The following is a 27857-nucleotide window of genomic DNA, read 5'->3' as shown; positions in this document are numbered from 1 at the left end:
CATGGCAGGGGGTTGGAATGAGATGATCTTTAAAGTCCCTTCCAGCCCATTCCATTATTCCATGATTCTCAGTTCAGTTCCTTGACTGTGTAAGGGTCCGGTGGTGTTTCCAAGGCCCTTTCGTGTCCTTCTCCTGGCTCATGATTCCACTTCCTCTCCCCTCCAGGCCACGACATTAATGGAGCTCTGGAACCATCCAACATCGACACCAGCATCCTGGAAGAGTACATCAGCAAGGAAGACTCTCCAGAGATGTAAGTGCTTCCCTTGCTCTGCAGGAGGAATGCTGTTCCTTGTGATTTTTCCATGGAGACATCACAGAATCCTGGAATGGTTTGGATGGGAAGGAACCTTTGGGTCAGAAGGGACCTTGAAGCCCGTCTGATTCCACCCCTGCCATGGGCAGGACACCTTCAACTATTCCAGGTTACTCCAAGCCCTGCCCTGCCTGTCCTGGAACACTTTCAGGGATGGGGCAGCCACAATTTCTCTGGAAACCTGTTGAGCAGTTTCCAGCCCTGAAATTTGAGGAATCATTTAGGAATCACCTCTGCCTCTCCAGAGTCTTCCTGGATTGCTCTTTGCTCCTTTATCGTTCCTAGCTCTTTTTCCTGTCTGTTCCTGGCTTCTTACCTTCAAGTTTTCCCAGTCTTTTTTTTTCCCCTCTCTTTATCCCCCCAAAAGATACCATAAACACTTTTCCTTAATCAGAGCACTGGGAGCTCAGATTAAATCCCCAGGACTGTATGAGTTTGCAGAAAGGAAGGATCTCCTTGTGTACCCCAGCTTTGGGAAGGAGGATGGAGTAGAACTGGAGAGCACCAAGGGAATCTGGGAACAGGGTGGGGATCTTTGGCGTAGCTAGTCTGTAAAACTGCAACACGGTGAGCAGATCCTGCTGGCTTACACATTCCTTGAGGCTGCTGTCCTGGCCGCTTCAGAACTTCCTGGGTGGATTTTGGACTCTCCCACTGACCTGTTGCCTTGATGTTGTCCCATTTTCTCCCTCAGCTGCTTCCCTGAGATCCCTGCTCCCGCCAGCTACACACACCCCCAGCCCTCCAGCTCCGCCAGCATTCCCGCGCCCCCCGGCAGCTCCATCGGCAGTGTGAGCAATCCCTCTCCCAGCCCTGCCCTCCACCTCCCTCCCGCCGGCAGCCAGCTCCCCATCCGCCATGGTCCCCTCCTGGCCAATCCCTGCGGAGCCGCCTACGGAGCTCACCTCAACTGCAACAACAACAATGGCATGGTGGTGCCCAAGGGCTTCCTGGCTGGCCACTGCCTGAACAGCGTGGTGCCTCCAATCAAATCAGAGCCCAAGGCCTCCTACGCACCTGGGTGAGTGGGAATGGGATGGCGGGATAAGGGGGGGTCCTGGGATGGAGGCTCCTCCAGGCTGGTGGCACCTGGAGGGTCCCATGGAGCTGTGACATGTGGCAGCGTGGCTCTGTGGTAAGTCCTTGGTTTTGGATGAGTGGAGCTCCTGAAGCTTCCCAAAAGGCTTTTTTTTGGGATCATCCCCCATGCCATTGGAGAGTACTGGATACCTCTGCTGGATATCTGCAGGTGGGAGAACATTGGAGCATTTTTTAAGGAGGAAGAGACGCAGAATAAACTGGAACAAGACAAAATTCAGTCTCTGGGATGGAACTCAGCCTCTGGGATGTTGCCATGACTATTCCAGAGGATAATTCACTGCACTGGGCAGGGAGATGTTCTTCTCATGGCCTGATGTTGTAGATGCTCCACTCCAGAGAAGAAGATGGATCTGAGCTGGATGTGTCCTGTTCAACAAGCTCTGGAGAGGAGGAAGGGCGGGTTTTGAGATTGCTGATGGACCCAGCTGGAGAGTTATTCTCAAGAGGAAAAAGGATGTGGTTCCTGCTCCCCGGGATGGAAGGAAGGGATCAGTAACATCCCAGGATGCTTTGCTGTGCTCCAGCCTGGATCTTTAGGTGGTGGTGGCCTCAGACAGCCTTCTCCCATGGGATGGATTATGGATGTAAGGACAGTGAGGCCAGGATGGTTCTTCTCCCTCTGCCTTGTGCCCTCTAGTGTTGCCAGCAAGCACAACGTGAGGATTCCCAAATTTGGGAACACTCAGTCAACAACTTTCACTCTTTGGATGAATTTGGAAAGACATCCCAGAAAGCTAAAAGAAAAAAATCTGCCTTTCTTTTGTTCGCAGACCAGGGGGTTTTCCCTTGCAGTGATCCCAGAAGGATACCTGGAGCTTAGGGGGAATCAAAAGCATGAAGTGGTGCCTTGTTATGTCCTTTTCTTCTGGATGCATCTGGAATTCTGCAGGATGTCATGAGTAAGGATCACACCAGGCTGTCAGAGGTGGAGACCTCGTTTGGGTGTAGCTGAACTGGATCAGCTCTGGTGGCAGCATTCCCTCGGCATCCCAGAATGACTCTTCCCCCTTACACCAGGCTTTTTCCAGTGGAGAATCATGGAATATCCTGGGACATATAAGGATAATGGAATCCATTTCCTGGCCCAAGCATCCCATCATGTGCTCAGGGACAAGGTGGTCGATACCAACAAACCCTTCCCTTGGACTGGGCACAGCCACGCTACCTCCCAGTGGGAATTCTGCCATGTCCACCTTTTCCAGCCTTCTGGATTCCTCGAATTATGCTCTTCCCTTTTGTTACTGGCCAAGACTTGGCTTGCTGGTGCGTAAATCCTGATAAATCCATAGGAAACACAGTATGAACTCAGATCCCACATGGCAGGGAGCCTGGAAATAAGGCTGGGAATAGGTGCTCCGGCCAGGCGTGGGAAGGGAATGATGGAAAGGTGCTCCAAGGGAAGGTGGAGGATGAGGGAAGTATGGCAAGGGATTTTTTGGGATCACCCTACCTCAGCCCTCTTCAGCCCCTGCTGTGTGCAACTTCCCATGGAGAATCCAGTCAATAGGCCTCAGGCTTCTCTGGTCCAGGAAGATCCTGTGTCCTGGATCCCAACTGGAATTGTGGGTTCTGTCAGGAGCAGAGTTGGTGCAGTGTGTCCTGTGCTTTTCCTCTCTGATTCATTTGCTTTTCGGCTGGCTTTCATCCAGGAAGCACTGGGATTTGTCTGGGATTGTTTCGCATCCATAAAGCTGATGGGGTGGGATGGATGAATGGAAAGGAGTTCCTGTGGAAAATGGGAATGTGCCATGGTCTCCCTCCCTGTCCCTGCTCTGCCACCACACATGACCTGGCCCTGCCATCCCTAGCCATGGATCTGCTGTTAAAGGCAACTGGGAGGTCCCACTTTTATTTGGATTGTGTTTCACAGTCAGGGCCAAATCCTACTCCTGGTGATATTGGAATGTATCCAGGGGGATACAGCAGGAGCTGTGGTGGTGCTTAGATTTGTACAGGCAAAATCTATTCCATGGGCTTCCCAGATTCCTCAGAGCCTCTCATTTCATAGAATCATGGAATTGTTTGGATGTGAAGGGACCATAAAGCCTGTCCAGTCCCAGCACTTGCCATGGGCAGGGACACCTTCCATATCCCAGGTTGGTCCAAGCCTTTTCCAACCTGGCCTGGAACAGCTTCCCAAGATGGGAAGAGAGCTTGGTGCATTCCATTTGATCGCTGACTGACATTTCCATAGGAAGTACACCTTTCCCTGGGAAGCAGATAAATTTGTTTGGCTTCTTTTCCCTGGAATTCTCACTGTCAGCTCAACAAAACATCCCTGTTCCCGAGCTCCACTGGAACCTGTGACAGTGATGGACACACTCAGGGTGTCTGGGATCTGCTGCAGGTGCACCTGGGATTCTCCTGCCAGATCCTGGAGGGTGCTTGAATCCACCTGAACCTCTTGGTTGTGCTGGAAGCTGGATTAAAATGACTTTCCCTTCTCTTCTCCCATTGCTCCATAGCACTTTGCCGGACTCTCCCCCGGATTCCGGATCGGAAGCCTACTCCCCTCAGCAGGTGAACGGTAAGTGCTTCAAAAAGGGAGAAGGAGGGGGAAAAAAATCCTAATCCAAACCCCAAATCCAGCATCCACCCCCTTTTTATTCTGTGAAAGTGGTTGGCTCTGCAATCTTTATCAGCCGGGAGAAAACAGGCGGCTGCACTACGTGGGGAGATTATCAGTTAGTAAATATCCCTCAGCTTTCGCCCATTGTTCCGCTCCCGGCTGTGGAAAAGGGAGAGGGACCGGCACAGAAGGAGAGTTGGGACTCCACGGACACGGAATCCGTGGTGGGAATCCAAAATCCACGGACACTGAATCCGTGGTGGGAATTCGTGGGCGTGGGGAGATCGTGGCAGGGTGGGATGTGGAGCCTGCCATCCCCCTCGTCCTGCCCTCTGCCTCGGGAACACGGAGCGGGAGCGCGTCCCTGACATGGAACCAGGCTCTGGGAAGCAGCCATGAACCCGCCATTCTCCAGTAAGTTCCTTCCCAGCCTTTCCCTCCCCTCCAGCTGATCCCGAGGATCTCCCACTGAAATGGCACAGGGAGCTGGGACCCCCTCCAGGGTCTCTGCAGGGCACTTCTGTCTTCCCCCAGGAAAGCCACTGAGGGTTGTTTGGTCCCTCTGGTGACCTTCACTGTTCTACCATGGAAAAACTCCTTGGGAAGGAAGGAGGGAAGGTTGTCCTGGTCTCCCTTCCCCCTCGGCAGGAGCACCCTCTTCCCTAGGCTCCAGCCCAGTCCCCGCCGGGAACAGCGCCTGCTCCTCCTTTTTTTCTTTTTTCTTTTTTTTTTTTTTTAATGGAAGAGGTCAAGAGTTCTGTTTATCTTGCTAAAAAAAATCCCTGGAATTCCTCCTGGCCCTTCCTTAAATATAACAAAGAGGCCGGGCTGCTCACCATGGGGAAGAGAAGCTTTGGAGTGCTTGGCGCTCAGTTGGGAAGGAGAGGAGGCTCCGGAGGGCACCCACAAAGCTGGGATCACATTCCTGGAGATGATTTTCCCTGGGTTTGGGAATGCCTTGGGCAAGCACATCACTTGCCTATCCTTGGCTGGGCTGTCCCTGAGGCAGCTCCCAAAGGAAGGGTGGCCCAGAATTGAGCCTGGAAGGAGGAATCTGGTTCCATGTGCATGGAAAAGGCACTGAGAGCTCCCAGGGGGAAGCAGAACACCTTAGAAGGGAGCAGGATGGGTGAAAGCAGCCCTGCCCTGGCAGCCTTCAGCAGGAGGACCCAGCACAAACACATTCCAATTTTCCAAACCTTCTGACGGGAGGAGTTTTCCCATTCCTGGTCAAGCGCTTTGGCCTCATTACTCAACCCCTGCCTGGGTGTTCTGAGGCCAAAGTCCATCCAGCTCAGCCTGGAAAGATCCAACAGATCCTTCCCTGCTGTCCCTCTCAGTGTGCCCAGAGGCTGTGCCTGGCTTGGCGAATCCCTGGATGTGTTTTCCAGCCGGTTTTCCACATTGGAGCATGAAGAAGCTTTGTCTTGCATTTAAAACAAAGTCACTGTCTCTTCCTACCCCACGGTTTCCTCACATCCCAGGAGTCAGTCCCCCATTCCTGCTGGGATTGTGGTGTTCTGTGGGGACACCTGAAGGCACAGGTTGATGCAAATATCAGGGAAAGGCTGGAAAAACAGATGGTCTTTGTCCTGGTGAAGAAAAAAGAGGCTGGAGGCTGGAGAGGAACTTTGGACAAGGGCATGGAATGTCAGGACAGGGGAGATTTCCTTCCCACTACCAGAGGGACATTGGGAAGGAATTCTTCCCTGTGAGGGCAGTGAGGCACTGGAATGGATTTCCCAGGGAAGCTGTGGCTGCCTCATCCCTGGAAGTGTTCCAGGCCAGATTGGACATGGGTTGGAGCAACCTGGCATAGTGGGAGGTGTCCCTGCCCATGGAAGGGAGTGGATCTGGAATGTTGAGGAGAAGGGCAGGAAGGGACATGGATTTGCATGTCCCTCCACACCCGAAACATTTTTGTCGGTGCTGGTGTAGTCAAATCCACCCTAATTATAGAATGGCTTTAGTATCCCATTCCAAATGGAGGAGGAGAAAGGTGGAATCACATTTGAATGTCCCTTTTATCTATTTAAATTCAGGGATCAAAGTCTCCTCCCGGTTTCAGTTAAAATGTTTAAAGTGCCCCCTCAGAAATCCTCCCTGGAAGTGCTGGAGGTATTCAGGTAATTCCATTGACTCTTCTTCCTCAGTGTCCCATGGAATGATAGAATCTTGGAATGGTTTGGGTGGAAAAGGACCTTAGGCTCATCCCATTCCAACCCCCTGCCATGGGCAGGGACGCTTTCCCTAGCGCAGGTTGTTCCAAGCCTCATCAGCCTGAGAATCCAAGATAACTGGGTCAATGGGATCAGGACACTCCTGACTTTGGCTCTTTCTCCCTTTCCAGATCCTCACCTCCTCCGGACCATGACTCCTGAAAATATGTGTCACATGACTCCCCCTTCCCGCCTGGAGCACCCTCCTCCTCCGCCGCCTCCTCCTCCACCCCCTCACCTCCAGGGTCCCCCTCCACCACCCCCACCACCCCCTCACCCCCTCCAGCCGCAGCACAATTCCCACTTTCCTGGCCTGCAGCGGGATATGTTCCTGAAGGCCGAGCCCCTGATGCCTCCGTACAGCGTCGGGCCAGGAATGGCACCCGCCGAGCTCCACCATGCCCAGCAATCCCAGATGCTGCACCAGCTCCTCCAGCAGCACGGAGCAGAGTAAGGCCTGGGAATGGCAGGGGTGAGGGAATGGGAGCAGGAGGTGTGTGGATTGCCTGAAGTGTGGGGCTGGGTGGTAGGAACAAACAAGGGAAATCTGTGGAAGGTTCCCTGCCCATGGAGGGGGGCTGGAACCGGATGAGCTTTAAGGTCTCGTCCAGCCCAAACCATTCTGATATTTTGTGGAATTAAAGATGTGGCTCAGCACAAGTAACGACCCAGACTCAGCAGTGTGGGATAAGGTGGGACAGTGCTGTGGGAACATTGTGTTTTCCATGGGAGATACCGCTTGTCCTGGCTGTGGGATTGTCACCTCCCGACTCTCCGTTCCCTGCTGAGTGTCCCCGTGGTATCCACAGCCTCCCGGTGCATCCCGCCAAGAAGCGGAAACACTCCGAGTCCCCCCCCAACACCCTCAATGCCCAGATGCTCAACGGGCTGATCAAGCAGGAGCCGGGAATGGGATCGGTGCCGCTCAATCCCGACCGCGTCCAGACGCCTCCCTGGCACCAGCCGGGAGCGCTCTCTCCAGGTACCCCTGTTATCTCCTGAATTCCAGCCCTGCTCCCGCCAGGCCAGGGCCCTGGGAGGAGGGAAGATGGTTGCCAGAGGTCCCATCCTGTGGGATTCACCCCTGGCCTGGATCTGGTGCTGCCCTGGCGGTCTGGAGGGAAGCTTCAGGCAGTGGCGGTCGCTTCCATGGGCTCCTACCCCCCCCGGATACTCAGCCCGGCAAGTAAAATTGGGATTTAATCCATTTTAACTGTTCCCCACAGGCCTGATTCAGGATAATGACAGCCTGAACGGCTCCTACCTGGATCCCAACTTCCAGTCCATCAAGTGGCAGCCACACCAGCAGAACAAGTGGGCAACTCTGTACGATGCCAACTACAAGGAGCTGTGAGTAATTCCTTCACCGCTGGGGAAAGTGGGATTTACGTTCCTTGTGCAAGTGGCAAGCCATTGGGGTTGGGAGCATCCCACTTGAAATATGGGATAAGGATCTCCTTGGGCTGGGCTTTGTGGTGGAGGTAATGCTCCCCATTGCCACTTCCCTACTGGGAATGCTGCTCCTCCACACCTTTTAGGGACAATTAAGGAATAGCAGAATGCATTTCAGCAGCTTTGTTAACAATTCCAGAGCCACTCAGACATTTGCTCACCACGGAGGGCCTAACTGGCAAATCTGGCCTTGTCCTGAGGAAAATTGGGATGAGCAGCACCTTTTTCTCCCTGCCTAGGTTTACCAGCGCCCTGGATTTTGAATTTAGGATTGAGAAATCCTAGTGTGGGAGGCTGGAGGTCATCCAGAGCCACTTCAGTGCAGCAATGTGGAAAGGACCTGGAGGAGTGGGAGCGGTTGAGGGGGCAGAGAAGGAAGGAAAAAGAGGGAAGGGGTTTAGGAAATCTAGGAAGTGGCAGACAGGCCAGAGAGGAAGGCTGGGATGATCAAGACAGGGAAGAGAGAAGTGGGAAGGTGGGCTGGGAATTGAGGCAGAGGAGGGTGGAGACAGCACACTGGGAAGGAGGAGTGCTCAGGAGGAAACCACTCTGGATCCTCCCTGCATTCCTAGGAGGTGACAAGAGCTGGCAAGCAGTGGGATGGCTTCCAGGAGCCTCTCAGGGACCCTCTGTTCCCTCCCAGTTCCCTCCCTCCTTTTTCCACACAGCCAGCTGGGGTCCTGTGGGGGACATGGAGCAGGGAATGCTCTGGTACCTGTGGATAACCAGGGACTATGATCACACTTTGTCTGGGAATGGGAGCCAAGGACTCCAAGGGTGGGGGCAGAGTCTCAGCTTTCCCACAGAAATCTGCTCATCCAGTCTTTATCCCATCTTTCATGGTGGTGCCCGGGCAGGGAATTCTCTGTTGGAGCTGGTTGCCTCTTTTGGACTCTGTGGCTGTTTTCCCACCCCACAGCAGGAGAGGGATAATTTGGGAAGACAAATCTTTCTGGTTTACCAAGCCATTTCCATAAAAGAATATCAGCAGTTCCAAAGCCATCTACAGCACCAGTTTGTTCCCTCTGGATAGTGGGATGGGCAAAGCTTAACATCTCCCATGGATCCTGTCCCCAAATCCCTCTTCCATGTACAGGAATTCCACTGCCACCTCCCCTGACCTCTGTCTGGATATGTCACCTCTTATCCTTTGGTTTTCCAGCCTTCCTTTTCCTTCTTGCTGCTTCCTGCTCTGGGAAAATGTTTTTCCATCCCAAACACATCACAGCCTGTCCTGTGCCATTTCCAGGCATTTCTCTCCCAGTTCCAGAGATTTTCCATCCACCCTGCTGTCCCCAGGTGGATTGGCAGAGACAAACTCCATGATATTTTCTGCTGGACATGGAGGAGTTGCTGGAGAACATCAGCAAAACCAGCCCTGCCCTTTGGATCTTGGGATCACTTCCCTAATGCCTGCTTTCAGGATTTAGGGTAAAAGCCAGAGCAAACCCACTCCTGGGGCATTGAGGTCGTCATCCTGTTGTGTAAGGAATAAATTCCATTGAGGTGACTCCATGGGGATTTGAGGAAGCCACGTGGGCTTTGTTGTGGTGCTGGATTTGAGCAGAATTAAGGGTTAAAGGTTGATTGATTAATTTTTAGCTCCACATTACTTCAGGGGACTCTTTCTGCTCCTGTCCAAGCTGGACCTACATCTCTTTTTAAATGGAACATCCCTTCATTCTCCTGGTGCAGCACTTTCCTGGAATAATCTATGAGAAACACACAAAAAAAATCCATCTTTCCTTGCTCCTATAATGGCATTTTTTAGGTTGGTTAATTCAAATTTGACAGGTGGGAATGGTCTCCTTTTTTTCTGCTTTTGGGTGTCCTCAGCAAACGAGCAGCATCCACATCAGGATCCATAATTATTCCCCCAATTTAGCTTCCAAGGAGCAGCCATTCCCAGTCTGGTTTCTGCTGGAAGCTGTCCCCAGCCTCAGTATGATGTTTGAGCTCCCTGTGATCCAGGTGCCCAAAACCTTTTGACAGCCTCAGGAATGTGAATCATCTGAATTATCTGATTTTTCCTACTCTTGATCCTAAGAAAAGAGTCCAAAAAGGAGGTGAAGGAGGGAGAGCATGGGAAGCTGTCCAGGTTCTTACCAGATTCTTGGGAGCGATTACAGGGCAAAAAGTACAATTAATGCTATTCCATGTTTTCCTCCCTTTGCACACAAAAAATTAGGTTCCATAAGGGGATGGGGTAGGGATTAGGTTCCATTCCAGGCCCGTGTCTCAGGTTTTGCCAAGGAATCTGTGTTGTTGAAGGAGACAAAAATCCCTGGATTAATTTTATGGATAACATACAATGTTTTTGGCCTTTTGCTCTGATTTTGTGGTTTTAGGCTCAGTGAACATTTCCAGGGATGAGCTGGTTTCCAGCAGCGGAGCCAAAGAGGCCTGGAACTGGGCAATTCCCTAATTTACTCCTGGGAGAAGGAGCCATTCATCTCCCTGACAGTGGGCTCTGATAAATTCCAGCTCCCTCCTCCCTCTCCCAGTTTGAGGGAAGGCAGCTGGGAATAGTGCAGCCCTTCATGGAAACAGCTCCATGCTGAGGCCAGAGCCTTGGAACTGGGAAAATGGGAAAGTGCTGTTCTTTTCCCATCCAGCAAACTGGTGCTCTCCCAGGGCTAATCCTGGGGTTTTGGGTTGCACCCCTTGGCTGGTAGAAGTGTCTGGATAAACAACTCCAAACTTGGCTGTGCTGCAGATCCTGGATCTCACCAAGGGAATGGAGAACAGTGAGATGTGGTCCAGACCTGCTGGATGTATTTTGGGATATGTGATATGGGGTGCTGGTGGTGGATCATGGATGTGTCCTGGGAAGCTGAAGGGAATATATGGTATGGACACACAGGTGGGATTGTGTGGGAGAGATGACAGTGTCCTGCTGCTCAGCTGGAGTTTGTATCCTGGAAGCAAAATAAATCAGGTAATGCATGGAATTAGGGAATGTTTTTGGATTAGGGGGTCTCCCAATATTATGTCTTAGGAGTGGTTTAGATATGGGGAAACCTGGATGGACAGAAGGAAGGAAGGAATGGGGGAACATGAGCATCCCTCTGCCGTCCTGCACTTCACCAAATCCCAATACAATTCCTTGTGGGGAGTTTGTAACGCCTTACCCTCACTGGGATTGGGAAAAGCCCCCTCTGATCCTGCCCTTCTGTCCTGCCTTAATCCACCCCTGTCAGTGGGGATGTTCGGGATCAAATAATCCATTTGACCCCAGACCTTTTATTCCTGACACTTTGCCCTTTGGCCCCTGCCCTGTCCGTGGAAAAGCCAGCATGGAAAGCAGCTTCTTCCCTCTGATCAATCCCAGTGCAGGGATCCCAATTTGGGGGATGCACCAGCCACAGCCATTGGGAAAATGGGAAAATCAGTGAAAAGGAACCTCTGAAAGGGGATTGTGGAGGACCTGGAATTTCCAGAAGGCCGAGGAGGGGGGACTTGCCTGTCTCCCCTCTGTCACCACACATTTAGCAGCCGTCAGTTTTCTGATTTGGGAAGCATCCATGGTTTGGAAGTTCAGACAGCCCCTTTCTGTCCTTGGCTTTGCCAGTTAAAAAACAGTGGGAAGACTGGTGAACACTCGGGAGCCATAAAAACAGCCAGGAATGGCTTTGCTTGGATCCCCTTGGGGTGAGGGTGCTTGGGTCAGCTTCAGCTGCATGTCCCAGTCAGGAATATGCAGATGGAGAATCCAGGGCTGAGGCTGGGAGGAGGTTGGGGAATTCCTCTCATGCCTCTGGGCTAAGGTAGTGCTCTGCTCCCACCGCCTGGTTTGTGTCTGGAGCAGGGCACAGCATTCCCGACTCCCTGAGGCATAAGGAGTGAGTAGTTCCTCGTGGCTATCCCAGAATTACTCATGGAAACCTGGAATCACCCCCAGGTCTTATCCACATTAACTCCTCAGGTCATTGTAGGGGAAGAATGGTTTTATTCCAGAAAAAATGGAGGGATACCAGTAAAGAATCTTTATCTCCTGCTTCCCAGAGTCTCCTGAATTCTGCTGCATTTCTCACTGTCAGTCTGCCCGCCTCCCCTCCTGTTACTCCAGTCCATCTGGAGATGGAAGTCAGAAGTGGTTTCGTTTTGGGGGGAAAAGTACTCCATAATTTTTAGGCCTGAGATCCAAGGCTGGGCTGAGCCCCCCCTTTATCTCATCCCTTGTTCCTTAATTAAAAACAACGGGATTTGGGTGTTCTGCGGGATGAGAGGCAGCTCCTTCCCCCCCTTCCGAGAGCCCACCAGCTCAGGACTGGGCTTTGTGGATGGTGAGGAAAACGGACTCATTACAAAGGCCACATATTTCCCTGATTCCCATGGAAACCAGCCCATTAAGGAGATGTAGATTAAACCTCTCCAGCTGGTGTGTGTTCATGGAGCAGCCAGGACCCCTCCTCCCTCCCTCCCTCCCTCCCTCCCTCTCCTCCCTCCCTCTCCTCCTCCTCCAGACCTGTCCGCTGGGAGAGCTGGAAGCTTTTCCACAGCAGCCAGAGCAGGTGGTTGTGATTTCAGCAGGAATTTGGGATACCAGGGTACAGCTGGTAGAAGGTAACATTGGGAATGCCACAAGGTGTGGGTCAGTCTGAGCTGCTACTCCCTGTGAGCCACTTTAAAGGGATGCTACAGGCTTTGGGCAGACTTTGGAATTCGGGATCTCCATCTTCATTCCCAGTTGAATGGGAGGAGCTGTGGAATGATATTGGAAGGGACCTTATAGATCATCCAGTGATGATCCATGGGCAGGGACACCTTCTGCTAGCCCAAGTTGCTCCAAGCCCCATCCAGCCTGGCATGGAACACTTCCAGGGATGGGATATCCACAGTTTCTGTGGGAAATTCCTGTTCTCAGCTGCTCCCTCTCCCCAGCCCGATGCTCACGTACCGCGTGGATGCCGACAAGGGCTTCAACTTCTCCGTGGGAGACGATGCCTTCGTGTGCCAGAAGAAGAACCACTTCCAGGTCACCGTGTACATCGGAATGCTCGGTGATCCCAAGTATGTGAAGACCCCCGAGGGCCTGAAACCCTTGGAATGCTTCTACCTGAAGCTCCACGGAGTGAAGGTAAGCGGGAGCTGAGGGACCATGGGGAATCCAGCTGGGAACAGAGGGATTGGGAGGTGGCTGGGGACAGGTAACAGCACCTCTTCATGTAGTAGAGGAGTGTGTGGAATCACACAATCATGGAATGGGATAATTTGGAAAAGCCCTCTAGGATCATGGAATCCAGCCCTTCCCCCAGCACTGCCAAGGCCACTAATCCATGTCCCCAAGTGCCACATCCACACAGCTTTTAAATCCCTCTAGGAATGGTGACTCTACCACTGCCCTGGGCAGCTTGTTTCAATGTCTGACCACCCTCTCCATGAAGGAGTTTTCCCTGATATCCAATGTAAATATGCCCTGAGGGCATTGAAATACAAGTCTTAGGATGGGCTCAGTCTGGCTATCTTCAGGATTGCTTGCCACTCACCTTTGAATCCTGAGGGATAAGGGCACTTCGGGAGGATCCTTCCACCCTCAACTTTTTTGGGACTTGGACAGTGCCCACACTCAGACTGGGTATTCAGAGTCAGATGTACCCTGTCATGGAAGGGTGGGCAGAGAGCTGGGAGGGAGGAGGTGGGAAGGGGAAGGTCCCTGTGATCCGTGCCACATTCCCAAATCCTTCTCTCCAGCTCGAGGCCTTGAACCAGTCCATCAACATTGAGCAGTCGCAGTCGGACCGCAGCAAACGGCCCTTCAACCCCGTCACGTGAGTATGTCCTTGTGGGAATGAGCATCCTCTGCTTCCAGGGAATAAGCAACAGCAGGAAAGGTGGGGAAATGGTGGAGTTGGAGTCTCCCACTCCACTGTGTGAGTGTCACACTCTCCAGTTTTCTCCTGTTTTCCTCTCTTTGCATCCCCAGCCCTGCTCTGTGCCCAGGTCATAGAGTGGTGGAGCAGGTCAGGAGATGGCCATTCCCAAAAAAGCTCTCCTCTTCAGGTTATGGCTCCAGCCTCTCCATACCTGGTTCCTCAGGGCGTGAAGTATGTGTGGCAGGTCCCAAGATAGGGTCAGTGTGCAGCTGGGAATGAGGGAAGATTGTTGTTGGGTTCAAGGTCTCCAGGTGCAGGAAAACTGTACTGTACTCCCCACCTAAGGAAGGAAGAGATAGGAGAGGAGTGGGAAAAGATAGGCACCATTCCCAGGTAGCTGCCATCCTCACTCATTGCTTTGTTTTCCTTTCCTTCCAGGGTGAACCTCCCCCCAGAGCAGGTCACCAAGGTCACTGTGGGGCGGCTGCACTTCAGCGAGACCACGGCCAACAACATGAGGAAAAAAGGCAAACCCAACCCAGACCAGAGGTGAGGGAAAACACAGGGGCCTCCTCCAGAACATCCTGGCAATCCTGTGGATCTGCCTGTCCCTGGGTTGGGCAGAGTGGTTGGAGTGGGATGTGGGAATAGGGCTTGGATTGCGGATACCAGAAGGGTGTCCCTGGTCTGGGAGGGGTTGGGGGCACCCAGCACAAGGAGAGGGGGTGCTGCGAGCCCACCGTGGTGCCCAGTGCTCCAGAAGGGATGGAGATCCTGCTCTTCCCAGCACAGGATGTGTCCCTGAGCTGTGTCCCTCTGCAGGTACTTCATGCTGGTGGTGGCCCTGCAGGCACACGCCCAGAACCAGAACTACACGCTGGCAGCCCACATCTCCGAGCGAATCATCGTCCGGGTAAAGCCCTGTCTCCTCCCTCCGTCCCCACACTCCTTTCCTGCACCATCCTGGGCTGTTTCCCACATTCCACATCCACAAAATATGTGGATGCGGGTCGTGGTTTAGTGGTGAATGGGGTGGAGGTGCTGGATTGGCTTTGATATTCTTAGAGGTCTTTTCCAAACTTGATTTCCCACCTTTCCCGCCTCCTCCAAACTCTCCTTGCCTTGCTTGTAGCTTTCCCTTCCATGCTTGGATTCTGGCTTCCGACTTTCCATACCTGGTTCTAGAGCCTGTTACAGGATAAGGAAGGAATCCCATTCTCCAAATGGGGTCAGTGTCCAGTAGAATTGTTGGGAATGGGGAAAGAGCGTTGTTGGAACTCTGCAGCAGGAGCAAGAAGATGCAGGAAAATTGGGCACTTTCCCAGAACATCGTTTTTTCATGTCCTAAGGCAGGAGAATAGGAAAAGAAAGACACCATTCCCAGGCTCTCCCAGGGTTTTGCTGGATCACTCAGCTCCAAAACATGAAAGCAGGTAGTAAAACCCGAACAGGGACCTCAGACAAGAAGTCCACGATAGATTAGGCAGCTTCCAGGATGCCCAGCGCAGAATTTCAGGGAATTGCAGGCAGCCTGGAATGCTCTGAACTTGGAACCTAGGAGTATCATCCGTGTCACTTGGTTTCCTGCCGTCCTGAGTGGCTGGAACACTGATAGCTGGGATAGCAGCTGAAGGAAGCAAGGATATTCCTTTAGGGAAAGGAGAAGGGGAAAGAGAAGGAAGGAAGGGCTAACTTTCCCTGTCTCTGCTTCCAGCATTCCCCTCCCTGCTTTTCAGTCAGTCCCTGTTTTCCTGTTTCTCCACAGGCTTCCAACCCGGGGCAGTTTGAGAGCGACAGTGATGTGCTGTGGCAGCGGGCGCAGCTCCCAGACACCGTGTTCCACCACGGCCGTGTGGGAATCAACACGGACCGCCCGGATGAGGCCCTGGTGGTCCATGGCAACGTGAAGGTCATGGGGTCCCTGATGCACCCTTCGGATGTCCGAGTGAAAGAAGACATCCAGGAGGTGAGAACCTGGAAAGCACGGTGGGCTTGGGGTCTCCAGGAGGCTGAAGAACTCCAGTGATTCTTTCATGTCCCTTCCACCTCGGGATATTCCCTGAGTCTGTGACTGCAGAGCAGATGGGAAGTGCCTTAGGATTTTTTCTATCCCAAGCACAGCCAGTCCACCGTGTCTTAGGGAAAACTGACTCTTCCAGTGTTAACCAGAAGTAACAAACAGTGGGAAAAAGGTGGAAAAATAGTAGAAAAAAGGTCAATGTGGCAGGTACCACACTGGGCTTTGCCAGAGCCTGGGTGAGAGGCTTGGCTCTGCTCTGAATTCCTCTCAGCTAGATTTGCCTGTTCAGAAAAGCTGGATATAATCATGTCACCTGTTTTTGGGAACTGTCTCTTCCCTGTGTCTCGTTCTGCAAGGAGGCTCAGTCTCCTGATTTCCCTATCCCTGTCATGTCCCTACCTGGATGTTAACCCCAGTGTTTGTCCTTATGGCTGCTCAGAGCAGGGTTCAGGGCTGTCTCCCAAAGGAATTCCCATCTGCCATAGTGGGTTGTCCTGCCTGGATGCAGAGTGGTGGGGATTTGAGAAGCAATATCCCGTTGGGAATTCCATGTGCCTGTTTTGTCCCAGGTGGACACCACGGAGCAGCTGAAGCGGATCTCCAGGATGAGGCTTGTGCACTACAACTACAAACCCGAGTTTGCAGCCACGGTGGGCATTGACAGCACCTCTGAGACAGGTAGGAGTATGCCTCTGACACGGGAATGTCCCACAGGAATTGCCTGCTTTTCCCAGGGGCTGTACTCAGCTCTGTACCAGGACAGCCCCCCAGGTGTGGGGTGGGCAAGAGGGGCCTTCTAACCCCCCAAAGTAAGGAATCTAATGGAATTCCCTCTTTGGTGAGCGGGAGAGAAGGTGGCACTTTCCACAGGGAGGAGGGGTTTCTCCAAGTATGCTATGGTGGGGTGATCATCCCTGTCCATAGAATTTGGGGACCGGCCTTGTCTGACCATCCTCTGCCCTTGAGGGTCTCCAAGGAGCCCTGCAAAGCTTGGAATGAGTACCCAGGGGGTGCAGGATGATCGCATCCCACCCCACTGTTCCATCTCCACACAGGTGTCATTGCTCAGGAGGTGAAGGAGATTCTGCCGGAAGCTGTGAAGGACACTGGGGACCTGGTCTTTTCCAATGGGAAAACCCTGGAGAACTTCCTGGTGGTGAACAAGGTTGGTGGCAGCCAGGAGGCTGGGGAACCTGGCTCGAGGGAATTGTGGAACTGGGTATGGGAGAGGGAAAGTGGGATGCCTGGGAAATGCTCCCAGATGAGTTTCAGACCTGGCTGGTCTTCCAGAAGTCGGGAGCAGCCGTGGGCGAATATCAGACACCGGCAGGGAGGAACCAGCCTGATGCTGGTGAAATTTGGCAGCATCTCCCTTGGGAAGGGCTCCTTGTTGGCAGCTTCCTGCTGGGAGGCTCCTAGTCCTAATCTCCCCTTCCTAGATAAGATAGGGTGCTTATGTCAGGATAACCTGGAGCACCTGGTTTCCTGACCTTTCCCAACCTGTGGCAGCCTGGTTGCTGCTCTGGGAATTGAGGGGACAGTCTCCCATGGCACACATGGAGGGCATGGATTATCCAGGTCCAGGTGTGCCTCAGCCTGCTGGCCTGATTCCCTGGCAGGAGCGGATCTTCATGGAGAACGTGGGAGCCGTGAAGGAGCTGTGCAAGCTCACGGATAACCTGGAGACACGGATTGATGAGCTGGAAAGGTGGAGCCACAAGCTGGCCAAGCTCAAGAGGTTGGACAGCATGAAGTCGACTGTGAGCTCTGGAGCTTTCAGGTACCCATGGAGCCACAGGGAATGTCCCCTTTCATCCCAGGAAGTTCCAAGGGGCAGCTCAGATTGGGAACAGGGAGATGAGGAAGCACTGGGATGTTGACTGGTGTCGCTTGGCCTGGAGTGGATTTAAAGAGCTGAGCTTGAGGAGGTTTGGAATTCCCATAGGACCAGCCCAAAACACCCAGGATGAAATGGTCTCCATGTTTCCCTAAAGTCAGTGGCTTTCTCATGGCAAGGAGTTTCCCATGCTTCTGAAATCTCCTTCCTGACCCTGTTTATGCCAGTTTTGGGGCAAAGCACCAAAAGGGTTTGTGACTGTCACACCACAAACACATATTTTCCCTCCCAGAAAATCCCATTTTTTTCCTGGTAATGGCTTGGAAAGCTATCCCTGCCCAGCTCAGATCCATTCCTCCTTTCTCCTTGCAGCCAAACTGGGAGCCAGTTCAGCCGGGCAGGAAGTGTGCCCCACAAAAAGAGACCCCACAAAGTCGCCAGCAAGGTAAGGGATGGATCCCAAAGGAGCAGTGCTGGAAGCAGAGGAGGCTCAGCCTGGAGAAAAGGAGGATCAGGGGGAACCTCACTGTCCACAAATCCCTGGAAGGAGGTTGGAGCCAGGAGATTGGGCTCTGCTCCCTGCTTTATCCAAGAGGAAACAGCCCCAGGTTGTGCCAGGGGAGGGCTAGTCTGGATATTAGGGAAAAATTCTTTATGGAAAGGGCTGTCAGGCACTGGAGCAGGCTCCAGTGGTGGAGTCCCCGTTGCTGGTGGGATTTAAACACCTGTGGATGTGGCACTTGGGGACATGAATTGGTGGCCTTGGCAGTGCTGGGGGTAGGGTTGGACTTCGAGATCCTAGAGGGCTTTTCCCACCTCAGTTTTCCCATGATCTTCCTTTCTATCTCCTAATGGAGACATTAAATGACTTCTAAACTTGAGGAGTTGAGGATTTTCAGGGAGGCAGGAAGAGAGCTCAGGATGGGCTGGGGGAGATCCATGCAGTGGACTGGAGCAGTGAGGGATCTGAGCTGATCCAGGGGGTCCTGAATGAGCTGATCCAGGATTTTTTTCCATCGCAGTCTCCTTCGGTTGTCCCGGAGCAGGCCTGCATCAGCCAGCGCTTCCTTCAGGGCACCATCATTGCCCTGGTCATCATCATGGCATTCAGGTGAGATTCCACTCCTGGCCTTCTGCATCCAGCTCATCTGTTGGCACTGTGCTGTCCATGGCGTGTGCAGTGATGGGCTGTGGGTCTGTGGCTTCTTCCAGAGAATCCTGGAATGCTTTGGGTTCGAAGAGACCTTAAAGTTTATCTGGCTCCAACCCCCTGCCATGAGCTGGGAACTTCCACTATCCCAGATTGCTCCAGCCTGGCCTCGAACACTTCCAGGGATGGGGCATCCATCTCTCCTGGGCTGTGGAAGTGGAATCAATCCTATGCCCTGTCCTTGCTCCCTGCTCCTCCTCACCCTGTCCTTCTCTCTTTTCCAGCGTGGTGTCCATGTCCACGCTCTACGTGCTGAGCCTGCGCAGCGAGGAGGATCTCGTGGACATCGATGGGTGGGTACTTCGGGAATCGCTGGGAGGGATGAGGACACCTGGGAGAGGCTGGAGCACAGAAACTAGGATTACTGAGCGCAGTTCCAGAGCTGCAAACCCTGCCAAGCGCAGCTACACATCCCAGTCTGATGGTGGTTGAATTATCTGGAGGAAGAAGTGAGGAATAGAGAAGGAAAAGGGAATCTTTTTTAAGGATGTGCTGAATGTTCCTTGGATGCCTCCAGCTGGACTAAAACAGCCTCATCCCACTGGTGCAGCAGGGCTGGATTGGCTTTGGGAGCTTGTGTAACCCGATAATGAGTCTCTTTTTCTCCCTCTCTTTTCCCTCTCCCATTTTTCTCCCTCCTCTCCTCCTTACATCTCTTGTCCAACCCATTTTCCTTCCACTTTGTCTTTGATTTCCCTATTTTTGTCTTTTCCTTCCCATTATCTTCCTTATCCTCTATCATTCCCTGTCCTCCTGGCCATCTTTCCACTTTCCTGTTCTCCTTGTCTCCCTGCACTGTCCTGTAGCTCCTTTGCTGTACCCACTGCCTGTCTCCTGGCCCTCTTTCGGCACGGGGGTCCCGGAATTCCGGTCGCTCTGTGTCCACGGTATGTGACTGTTTCATTATTTCATTATTTAATTCCTTCGTCCCTTCTCTTAATTCCTCTTTTTTTCCCTGCACCACGAAAGGCCAAGAAACTGGAAACAGAGAAAGGGATGTGAGACTCCCACTGGGATTCCAGGAGAAAGGGTTATGGGTCTTGTCAGGGAAGGGAAATTAGGAGTAGGAGATGGAAAAATCAGTTAAAGGTTAAATAAAGAAATTGCATCCTGCAGGGAGAGCAGGAGCAAGATAAAGCTGTGTAAAGAAAAGGGATGAGGCAGTGGAAGAACTTCAGGGATAAGGGTTGGATTTAGATAGGGATGAAGGTGAAGCTCCAGAGGCTTGTGCCCACATTCTCTTTGGAAGATTGGCATTGAGTCTCCTTCTACCTGGAAAAGAAATCCCTCTATTTAGATAAATCTTGGAGATGACAAAGTGTTTTTTAAATTCCTCTAAATGAGTGAAGCTCTGTTAATCCCACAGAAACCTGGAACAATGCTCAGGGACAGGTAAGACGTGGACACAGGTGTCCAGAAATGCTCTTTCTCCCAGGTCTGCAGAATGATTCCCTCCCTTTCCCATCTCCCTGACACTCAAGAGATGCCTGTGTTGTCCTCAGCTCAGGTCTTGGATAGCTGCAGTGAAACACCTGGAATTCCATGGGATGGGTTGGGAGGTTGGGGGATTGTGTGTGTTTCTAAGGAACAAGGTGAGGAATAGTCTGTCTTCAAGGAACAAGGGGCGCATTCCTTAGGGAGTGGTGAGAGCTTGAAGCCTGTTGATTCCCAAGCACCTAAATCCACATGAAAGATTCCTGATGGGAGTCAAATCCGCCATGTACACCATGTTCCAGGGGGGTTGCTGGTGTCCTCTGAACCAGCTGATATTTTTCCCTGCCAGACATGGAACAGCCACACCATTCCCTGTGGAATTTCTGAGCTCTCCTTTTCGTATTCCTAGCTCATGTGCCTTTCTCCTGCCTTTCCCAGATCACTCTGTTCTCCTCCACATCTCCACTTACTCCATGTCCCTCTTCCCATCCTCCAGCTGCAGCCACTCTTCTCCCCGCCTACAAGTGACCCCATTGTCCACACCCAAGGTTTCCAGCATCTTTTCCTGCATTCCAGGTCAAGCCAGAACATTGACAAGACGCAGATCGTGCGATCCACAGCCACATCCAACGGGGCCAGCAGCAGGACCCTCCCAGAGCGTGGTGGGTGATGGATTGGGATGGCTCTGGTTTCATGGAAGGGCTGCAGGACACAGGGTGCTGCTCCTGTTCCATCCCTTGACTTATTCCCTGTGTCCCTGCAGTCCCAGATGAGACACATGGAGTAGCCCTTGGCATTCCCGGTCACGGTGTGCTGGCCTGTTTCAGCCCTCCCTGTTTCTCCACCTGCTGCTCCGTTGCTCCCACTGGCATCTCCTCCACTGTCCCCTCAGAGACCAGCCCTGCCCATGCCGCCAACCGGACAGGTGAGGGCCAGCCCAGATTCCCAGAAATGCTGGGACATCTCCAAGGTTTGTGTCACCTCATGTCCTCTTCATGTTCCTTGTGAGAAGGTCTCCTCAATCTCCTCCAGGATGAATAATTCCAGCTCCCTCTCCCCTTCAGATCTTCATTTCACTCCTTTGGAAGCTCTCTAATAGCTGATACCCTTTCTATCCTTTTCCTTGGATGTATACTTTATATCCTTCTGCCCATGTGGTGCAGTTTGGATCCTGTTGCCAGGGGGATGTGGGGTCTGGAGGGGATTTGGAGCTTCCCATGTTGCCAGCAAAAAGTAATGGGAAGCAACACCGGCACAGCTCAGCTGAGCAGCCCTACCTTGAGGTCTGACCTCATTCCGTCATCAGCTCCATCAGGCACAGAGGGAATGAAAGCACAGACTCTTGGAATGCTTTGTGTTAGAAGGGACCTTAAAGCCCGTCTGGTTCCACCCCTGACATGGGCAGGGAACCTTCCACTCTCCCAGGTAGCTCCAAGTCCTGTCCAGCCTGGCCTGGAGCACTTCCAGGGATCCAGGGGCAGCCACAGCTTCTCTGGGCAACCTGGGGAGCATCAGGAGGTGCAATGGGGACAGGGTGATCCCAGTGCTCCCAGCCTTTCTCTGCCTCTCAGCACAACCTTCTCTCCCGTTTTTCCACAGACCAAAGCCAGCCCTCCCTCCTGCCAGTGACAAATATCAAAGCCAAATCCAGGGGCATCACCGGGAAATCTGCCTCCTACACCAAGTGGCCAAAGACTCCTGACAGGTCTCAGAGCTTCGGCAGCCCCAATGCCAGCCCCTCCTCCCCCTTCTCCCACATCCAGGGCAAATCCAAGTACATCTCCAACCTCTCGCTCTCCCGCAGCAACTCCCGGCAGCAGCGCAGCCTCCGGCAGCCGGTGAGCGAGCGGCCCCGCACGGAGCAGCCCGGCACGGATGGTACGTGGATCTCATCTTCTTTCCCCTCCAGCCTCAGGATTTTCCACCCTTTGCTGTTCCTCAAAACCCTGTTTTCTCCTTGGTAGGGCCAAGCCCGGTGCTGCAATCCATCCGGATCCTGGAGATCAACCTGGCCATCCATTCTCAGTACTGTGCCGCTGCCGATGCCTGCAGGTGAGTGGGGAGGGCTGGCTGGTGGCACCTTGGTGACACTTTAGTGGGAGCAGCAAATAGGAAATTCTGGGAGTTTTTCCAAGATTTTCTTGGGTGTTTCCTGCCATCACCTCGTGCTGCTCCGTAGGAAGAGGAGCTGGTGCTCCCAGCTTTCCCTCAGAAGTTGTGTTTGGTGGTGGGCTTGTTCCTGGGACATTGGGAAGTTCTTCCCTCTGAGCTCTCAGACTGCCAGAGATTTTGAGTCCTGTCCTGACCTCCCCACAGCCTGGTGACATCTAATGTTCTCTCTGTGTTCCCAGGACTGGGAATTTCAGCTACCGCATCCCTGTGAGCCAGCAGACAGCCGTGAACACCAACCTGACCCTGGAGATGAAGTGAGTGCCCATGGATCATGTCCTTTGAGAGCCTCTGGAGTGGCTGATGTGGCCACGGTGTCTCCATGGGAAAGGGACACTACTTGTTCCCCCTTCCAGCCTCTCATGGTCTCCTCTCTTCCCAGCTCCTCCTCCACTGTGTCCATCTCCCTTTGTGACCTTGTCTCCAGTGATCCCTGCCAGGATGTTGTGAGCAGGAACAGCTCCACTGACTCCACAGATGCACAGGTAGGGAGGAGGGAACAGCTCACAAAATACACATGGAATCATTGAGGTTGGAAAAGTCCGACCATTCCCCCAGCACTGCCGAGGCTACCATGTCCCCAAGTGCCAAATCCACATGGCTTTTAAATCCCTCCAGGAGTGGGGACTCCACTGCTGCTCCCCTTCCACCCCTTGACTTATTCCACAGGGAATAAGGCAGCCCTTCCCCTGAAGGAATTCCCATGAAGGAATCTTCCCTAATATCCAACTTAAACCTCCTCTGGCACAGCTTGAGGCCGTTTCCTCTCATCCTGTCCTTGGTTCCCTGGGAGCAGAACCTGATCCCACCTGGCTGCCCTCTCCTGTCAGGGAGTTATGCAGAACTTCCAGTAGGTCCATCTGGACCATCTCTACTTCCAGTAGAGCCAGAAGGTCCATCTGGAGCCTCCTTTCCTACAGGCTGAGCTCCCCCCAGCTCCTCATCCCGCTTGTGCTCCAGGAAACATCCATGGGGTCGCTTGACAGCACGAGGCTGTGGATTTCCTCACAGGTCCAGCCTGGAGGACATCCCCCAAGCTCATCCCTGACCAGCTGTTCCCCTTCCTTCCCCAGGACACCACGCACCGCTGGCCCCTGGTGATGCTGTCCTTCCGGGAGTTTTCCTACCACTTCCGAGTGGCGCAGCCGGTGAGTACCCACAGCTTGTCCAGGGCCACGTGGAAGGAGAGAAATGTGGGATTTATGAAATGTGGGAAATGCAGGTTTAGCACCAGGAGCTTCCCACAGTCCTGTGGGTAGTAGGAGGATGATCTGTCCCTGCCCCAGCTCATAATTCAGGCAGAATTCTGCCCTTGGAGTCTCAGCCCTCTCTCTCTAAGCTGCTTTTCCCATTCCTAGGGCCGAGCCGACTGCAGCACTTCCCTGGAGCAGCTGGGACACCTCTTCACTGACTATTACTTCCAGTTCTACTGGCTCTGTGAGTGAGTCCCGGCAGCACCAGTGCCCTCTGCTCGGAGACAGGAGGGGAACTGGTGCCACTGGGAGCCTCCCGAATTCCCTGCTCCGCTGGCCCCCAGCCCCACCTCATCCCTGTGTCCTGTGGCAGCTCCGGAGCTCCAATGGTGATGGCTGGAGACACTGAAGCTCAGGACAGACAGGACCTAAAAGCCACCACCAGCCCTGTGGTGGCTCCTGAGGGGACCTTACACCGATTCCCAGCATCCCACGCCCCTCTCCTTCCCTTAGGGGGATGTTTGTGTCCTCCATTACTTCCCCCTCCCCTTCCAACACTGGATTTGGAAGCATCACACCAGACTGAGCGTGGACAGCTCTGCCACATCTCAGAGGGGTGCTCCTTCCATGGACAGGAGCCCCACCCGGTGCTCCCAGATGTCCCGCATCAGTTCTTCACAACACTGGAATTGCTTCAACACTGGAGCCCTTTCCAAGAGCCAGATGCTGGAGTTTGGCCTGGAAAGGATGGCTGTGCCTGGACCTACTGGAAGTTCTACACTGGAGTTGCTGTTCCTTCTGCTTGGCCCAGGGCCATTTTCCACAGACTTCCCAGAGACTCCCGGACCTGCCAATGGACACGTTCCTCTAGGAACCACCGGAGAAGGAGCAGCTTCGATGTCATCCCCCCTCTTCTTTGTGCTCTTAAATCTCATATCCATGTGGGATATCTAGCTCTGGATGGATAAAACCCCCACTCAAGCTGCTGCTGAGGCCATGCCACACCTGGGGACACTTGTCCCCAAGCCAGGGGTGACAAATGACCGGGACTTACCCACATTAAGTGTGGTAGGATCTGTTTTTATCCGCTTGGAAGCGGCATGTGTGGAGCTGCCTGGTTGGCTCTGGAGCCAGTGCCAACCTCTGCCCAGATGTGCAGCAAAGCCTGGAGTGCCCTGTGGAGCAAGGCCAAGTCCCTGGAAGCACCAGGATCTATGTCCAGGCAGGATCTCTGCCTCAGGAGTGGCATGGTGTTCTCCCAAAAGTTGGGATGGCAGCAGCTGCAGGCTGTCCCGGCCCTCACAGAGCTATGCTGGGGGAATTTGGGATATTTTACTGTTACAAGTCCTTAAATTGCTAAACTACTGAATTCTTGTGGGGTTTAAGCTGTAAGAAAACCCAGTAATTTCCTTCTGGCCCCATTGAGCCATGTGTGTCCTGTGGGAAAGCCAAGTGGCTCCCTGTGCTTCCTCCTCCCCATCCTGCTCCTCGTGCTACAGAGGAGTTGTCTGCGTTCCTGGAGGCTCAGCCACCTCCAGGGTATTCCAAGATGGATTTCCCTGAGGAAACAAGTGAGGGGGGAATGCCACATGCTGATCCTAAGGACACTCTATATCTGCTCTGGAAAAACAAAGATGGGTTTTTTCCAGGTAAACTGATGGTTCCTGGGCACATCTGGTTTTATCTCCCATCCTCCCCCTCCTGAGCTTATCCCAACGAAGCAGCCCTGAAATTCCTGGTGATGTCACTTGGATTTGGCATCTGCCCCCTCTTTGTAGGGAGGTTTCAAGGCCTGGAAACACTGAATTATAGTTACTAAAATCCACTGAATCCTGGGAAGCAGGGAAGTGGGTGAGCAGGGCATTCCGAGCAGCCAAGCAGTTGGAAAACCCAGTTTTGGGAAGCTCAGTAGTACAACAGGACACCCCAAGGCTTGGGTATATGCACAAAGAGAGGGGCTCCATGCTCAGCAGGATTCTCTGTTTTTCCCTGAAATTGGGAAGGAAACACCTGGATGTAGCTGAGTGCTCTTCTCTCCACCTGCCCTGAGCAGTTTTTCCTGGTTTTAAACTGGGAAGTGACTTCCTTGGCAGGTTTGTTGTTCCCTTGGCAATCAGTGGCCCAGGCCTGTACATCCTTCCTCAGGTGGGTGAGTGATGCTGAGCTGGGATAAAAGCTCCTGGAAGAGGAAGCAGGGAATGTTGGGAATGTTGGCGGGGGGAAGAGCCTGCAATCACCACCCCCCTCAGCCAAGACACTCCAGTATATTCCACCCCACTCCTGAGGGAAGGAATCAATCACTGGTGGCCCAGAAGGAGTTGGGATCTCTCAGGTGTCCCCAGGATGCTCAGCCATGGGATTTATGGAGATTCCCAACAAACCAAGTGCCTGGAAACATCTCTAGTGCCTTTTTCCTTATGGAACAGCCCCAAGGAACAGTGTTTTCCCACATATATTCCCAAATGCTGCCTCAGACATGGTGCCCGGGTGGTTTAACTGGGATGTGGCAATTCCTGGAGTGCCAAAGCCAGCCCTACCCACGTGGAGCTGGCAGCAATCCCTGGGATCAGGAGAGGACAGGGATTCAGGATGAAGTTTTTAGTGTCAGTAGTACCTTATGTCTTAAAGTGGCACAGGTTGCCCAGAGAAGTTTCGGATGTTCCATCCCCGGAAGTGTTCCAGGACAGGTTGGATGGGTTTGGAGCTGCCTGGACTAGTGGAAGGTGCCCATGGCAGGAAGTGGGACTGGATGGGCTTTAAGGTCCCTTCCCACCCAAACCATTCCAGGATTCCATGATAAAAATCATCCATCGGGTGCTGCCCAGCGAGGCAGCAATGAGCTCCAAAGGGGTTCAGAACTGTAAAATGAAGGAGTCATGGAACTGCTTCCAGGCCCCTGGAAACAGCTGTCTGCATGGATTTCGGCCCAAAAGGCATCTCTGCCCCTTCCCTGTCCCCAATCAGTACCAAGAGAGTTCACAATCAGGCCTTTCCCTGCGTGGGACGGAGGGAATTCTGAGCCGACCTCTCGAGCTTGGGGAAATCCCTCCCCATCCAGCGGCAAAGAGACATTCCTGGCAGGAAGGAAGACAAAAGGGTGGAGAATGAGGCTGTTTGGGAGTTGTTTCAAAAGCAAATTCCCAACTCTTCTGTCCTACTGTAGGAGCTTAAAGCCTGTAAATAGAGACTATGGCACCACTGGAAGAATTAAGGAAAAAAACACCACGTAAAGCACTAATTTTGTTGGTTTAAATGTTGCTGCCACAGCTTTAATCACTGTATTTTGCCAGCCAGTTCGTAGAGTTGCATTTGTAGCAGGTTATTATTGATTCCTGGTTTTTATTTGTGGGGAACAAGCGTGGATTCCCTCTTTACTTCCTGATTTATATTTATATTTTGCTGAATTTGAGGGCTGAGTTTCCGGATTCCCCGGATTTTTTTTTTTTTGTTTGTTTTGTTTTGCTTATTTAGACTTTGTTTTATGCTGGAGGTAAATGTGCCCATATGAATAAAATATATAAATACTGCTTTGTATCCAAGGATGGCTCCTGGTGTCTTCCTCCCTTTCTGATTGAATAACTCAGGTGAATGGCTGTAAAACTGCCCACAAGATGGAGGAAATTCCAAGTCTTTAATCAGTGGAAGTTTCTGAATATGCTCAGTCATGGTTCTTTGGAATGGGGATAAAAAGGAGAAAGGAAGGAGAGAAAAAGAAAGGAAGAAGGGGAAAGAAATTAGGAATGGAAAATGAAGGAAGCAGGAGAAAAATGAAGAAAATAAAGAGGAAAAAAAAAGGTTAAATGGACAAAGGGAAAAGGAAAATGAAAGCAGAAGGACAAAGAAAGGAGGGAGAAGAAAAAAGGAGGGGAAAAGGAAGAAAGGAAGGAAAAAGAAAGGAAAAGGAAAATCTGCCTCTGACATCACATTGCTCACTTCAGAGGGCAGACTCAGATCCAGAAGGATCCAAAAGTCCACAGAAGGAAATCTTCCTTCCCAAGTGGGAAACTGGGGCTTGGATTTGTGATTTGGAAGTGGAATGGTTTGAAAGCTGGGCTAAAATTCCAACCTGCCTCTTGAAGACATGTAAATCAATTCCTTGTTTCTTGGCCAGGCAGTTAATTCAGGAATTCATGAAGGGCACATCCAGCACCACAAAATTCCTGGTTAGGGATGAGAACAGGCACAGCATTCCCAAAAAAAAGGGTGAGGGGATGTGATGGCAAAGAAGGCTGAGGGATTAAAAGCAGATTTAAGATTTATTTTGCACAGCCTGGCTGCACTAGGACACAAGGTGGCAGTGGAACACCTGTGACCACACACAGCACAGAAATCTGGGATAACACTGGCCACATCCCAAAGAACCCAAGATCCCAAAGATCTCGTGCCAATATGGAGAAAGGAAGGCTCAGGAGGGACTTTTCTCAACTCCATGACAGGAGTGTGCAGCCAGGTAGGATTGGTCTCTTCTCCCAGGGAAAGTGACAGGACAAGAGGAAACAACCTAAAGCTGTACCAGGAGA

At 52.5% G+C, this 27857-nt stretch overlaps 1 protein-coding gene across 1 annotated transcript in view; it reads left to right on the top strand.

Moving 5' to 3' along the window:
- Positions 1–23589, top strand: part of MYRF (myelin regulatory factor) — a gene marked incomplete at its 3' end in the record, with an annotated part of 40825 nt that extends 17236 nt beyond the window's left edge. Inside the window, exons 2-26 of the mRNA XM_084207945.1 lie at positions 167–254; positions 1012–1338; positions 3884–3945; positions 6338–6656; positions 7016–7188; positions 7433–7556; positions 12543–12738; positions 13353–13429; positions 13913–14023; positions 14297–14387; positions 15240–15440; positions 16064–16172; positions 16550–16659; positions 17114–17274; positions 17704–17776; positions 18354–18442; positions 18766–18834; positions 20552–20637; positions 20739–20900; positions 21575–21853; positions 21940–22027; positions 22327–22401; positions 22527–22629; positions 23218–23292; positions 23503–23589. Coding sequence (XP_084064071.1) covers positions 167–254; positions 1012–1338; positions 3884–3945; positions 6338–6656; positions 7016–7188; positions 7433–7556; positions 12543–12738; positions 13353–13429; positions 13913–14023; positions 14297–14387; positions 15240–15440; positions 16064–16172; positions 16550–16659; positions 17114–17274; positions 17704–17776; positions 18354–18442; positions 18766–18834; positions 20552–20637; positions 20739–20900; positions 21575–21853; positions 21940–22027; positions 22327–22401; positions 22527–22629; positions 23218–23292; positions 23503–23589 — 3335 coding nt within the window. The remainder of the gene's footprint in view (positions 1–166; positions 255–1011; positions 1339–3883; positions 3946–6337; positions 6657–7015; positions 7189–7432; positions 7557–12542; positions 12739–13352; positions 13430–13912; positions 14024–14296; positions 14388–15239; positions 15441–16063; positions 16173–16549; positions 16660–17113; positions 17275–17703; positions 17777–18353; positions 18443–18765; positions 18835–20551; positions 20638–20738; positions 20901–21574; positions 21854–21939; positions 22028–22326; positions 22402–22526; positions 22630–23217; positions 23293–23502) is intronic.
- Positions 23590–27857: the final 4268 nt, after the last annotated feature.

This window comes from Fringilla coelebs (genome assembly GCF_963513975.1).
Source record: "Fringilla coelebs genome assembly, chromosome: 6".
Taxonomy (NCBI): Eukaryota; Metazoa; Chordata; class Aves; order Passeriformes; family Fringillidae; genus Fringilla; species Fringilla coelebs.
The sequence above is the reverse complement of the archived record's forward strand: the minus strand, read 5'-3'. Positions and strand labels throughout refer to the sequence as shown.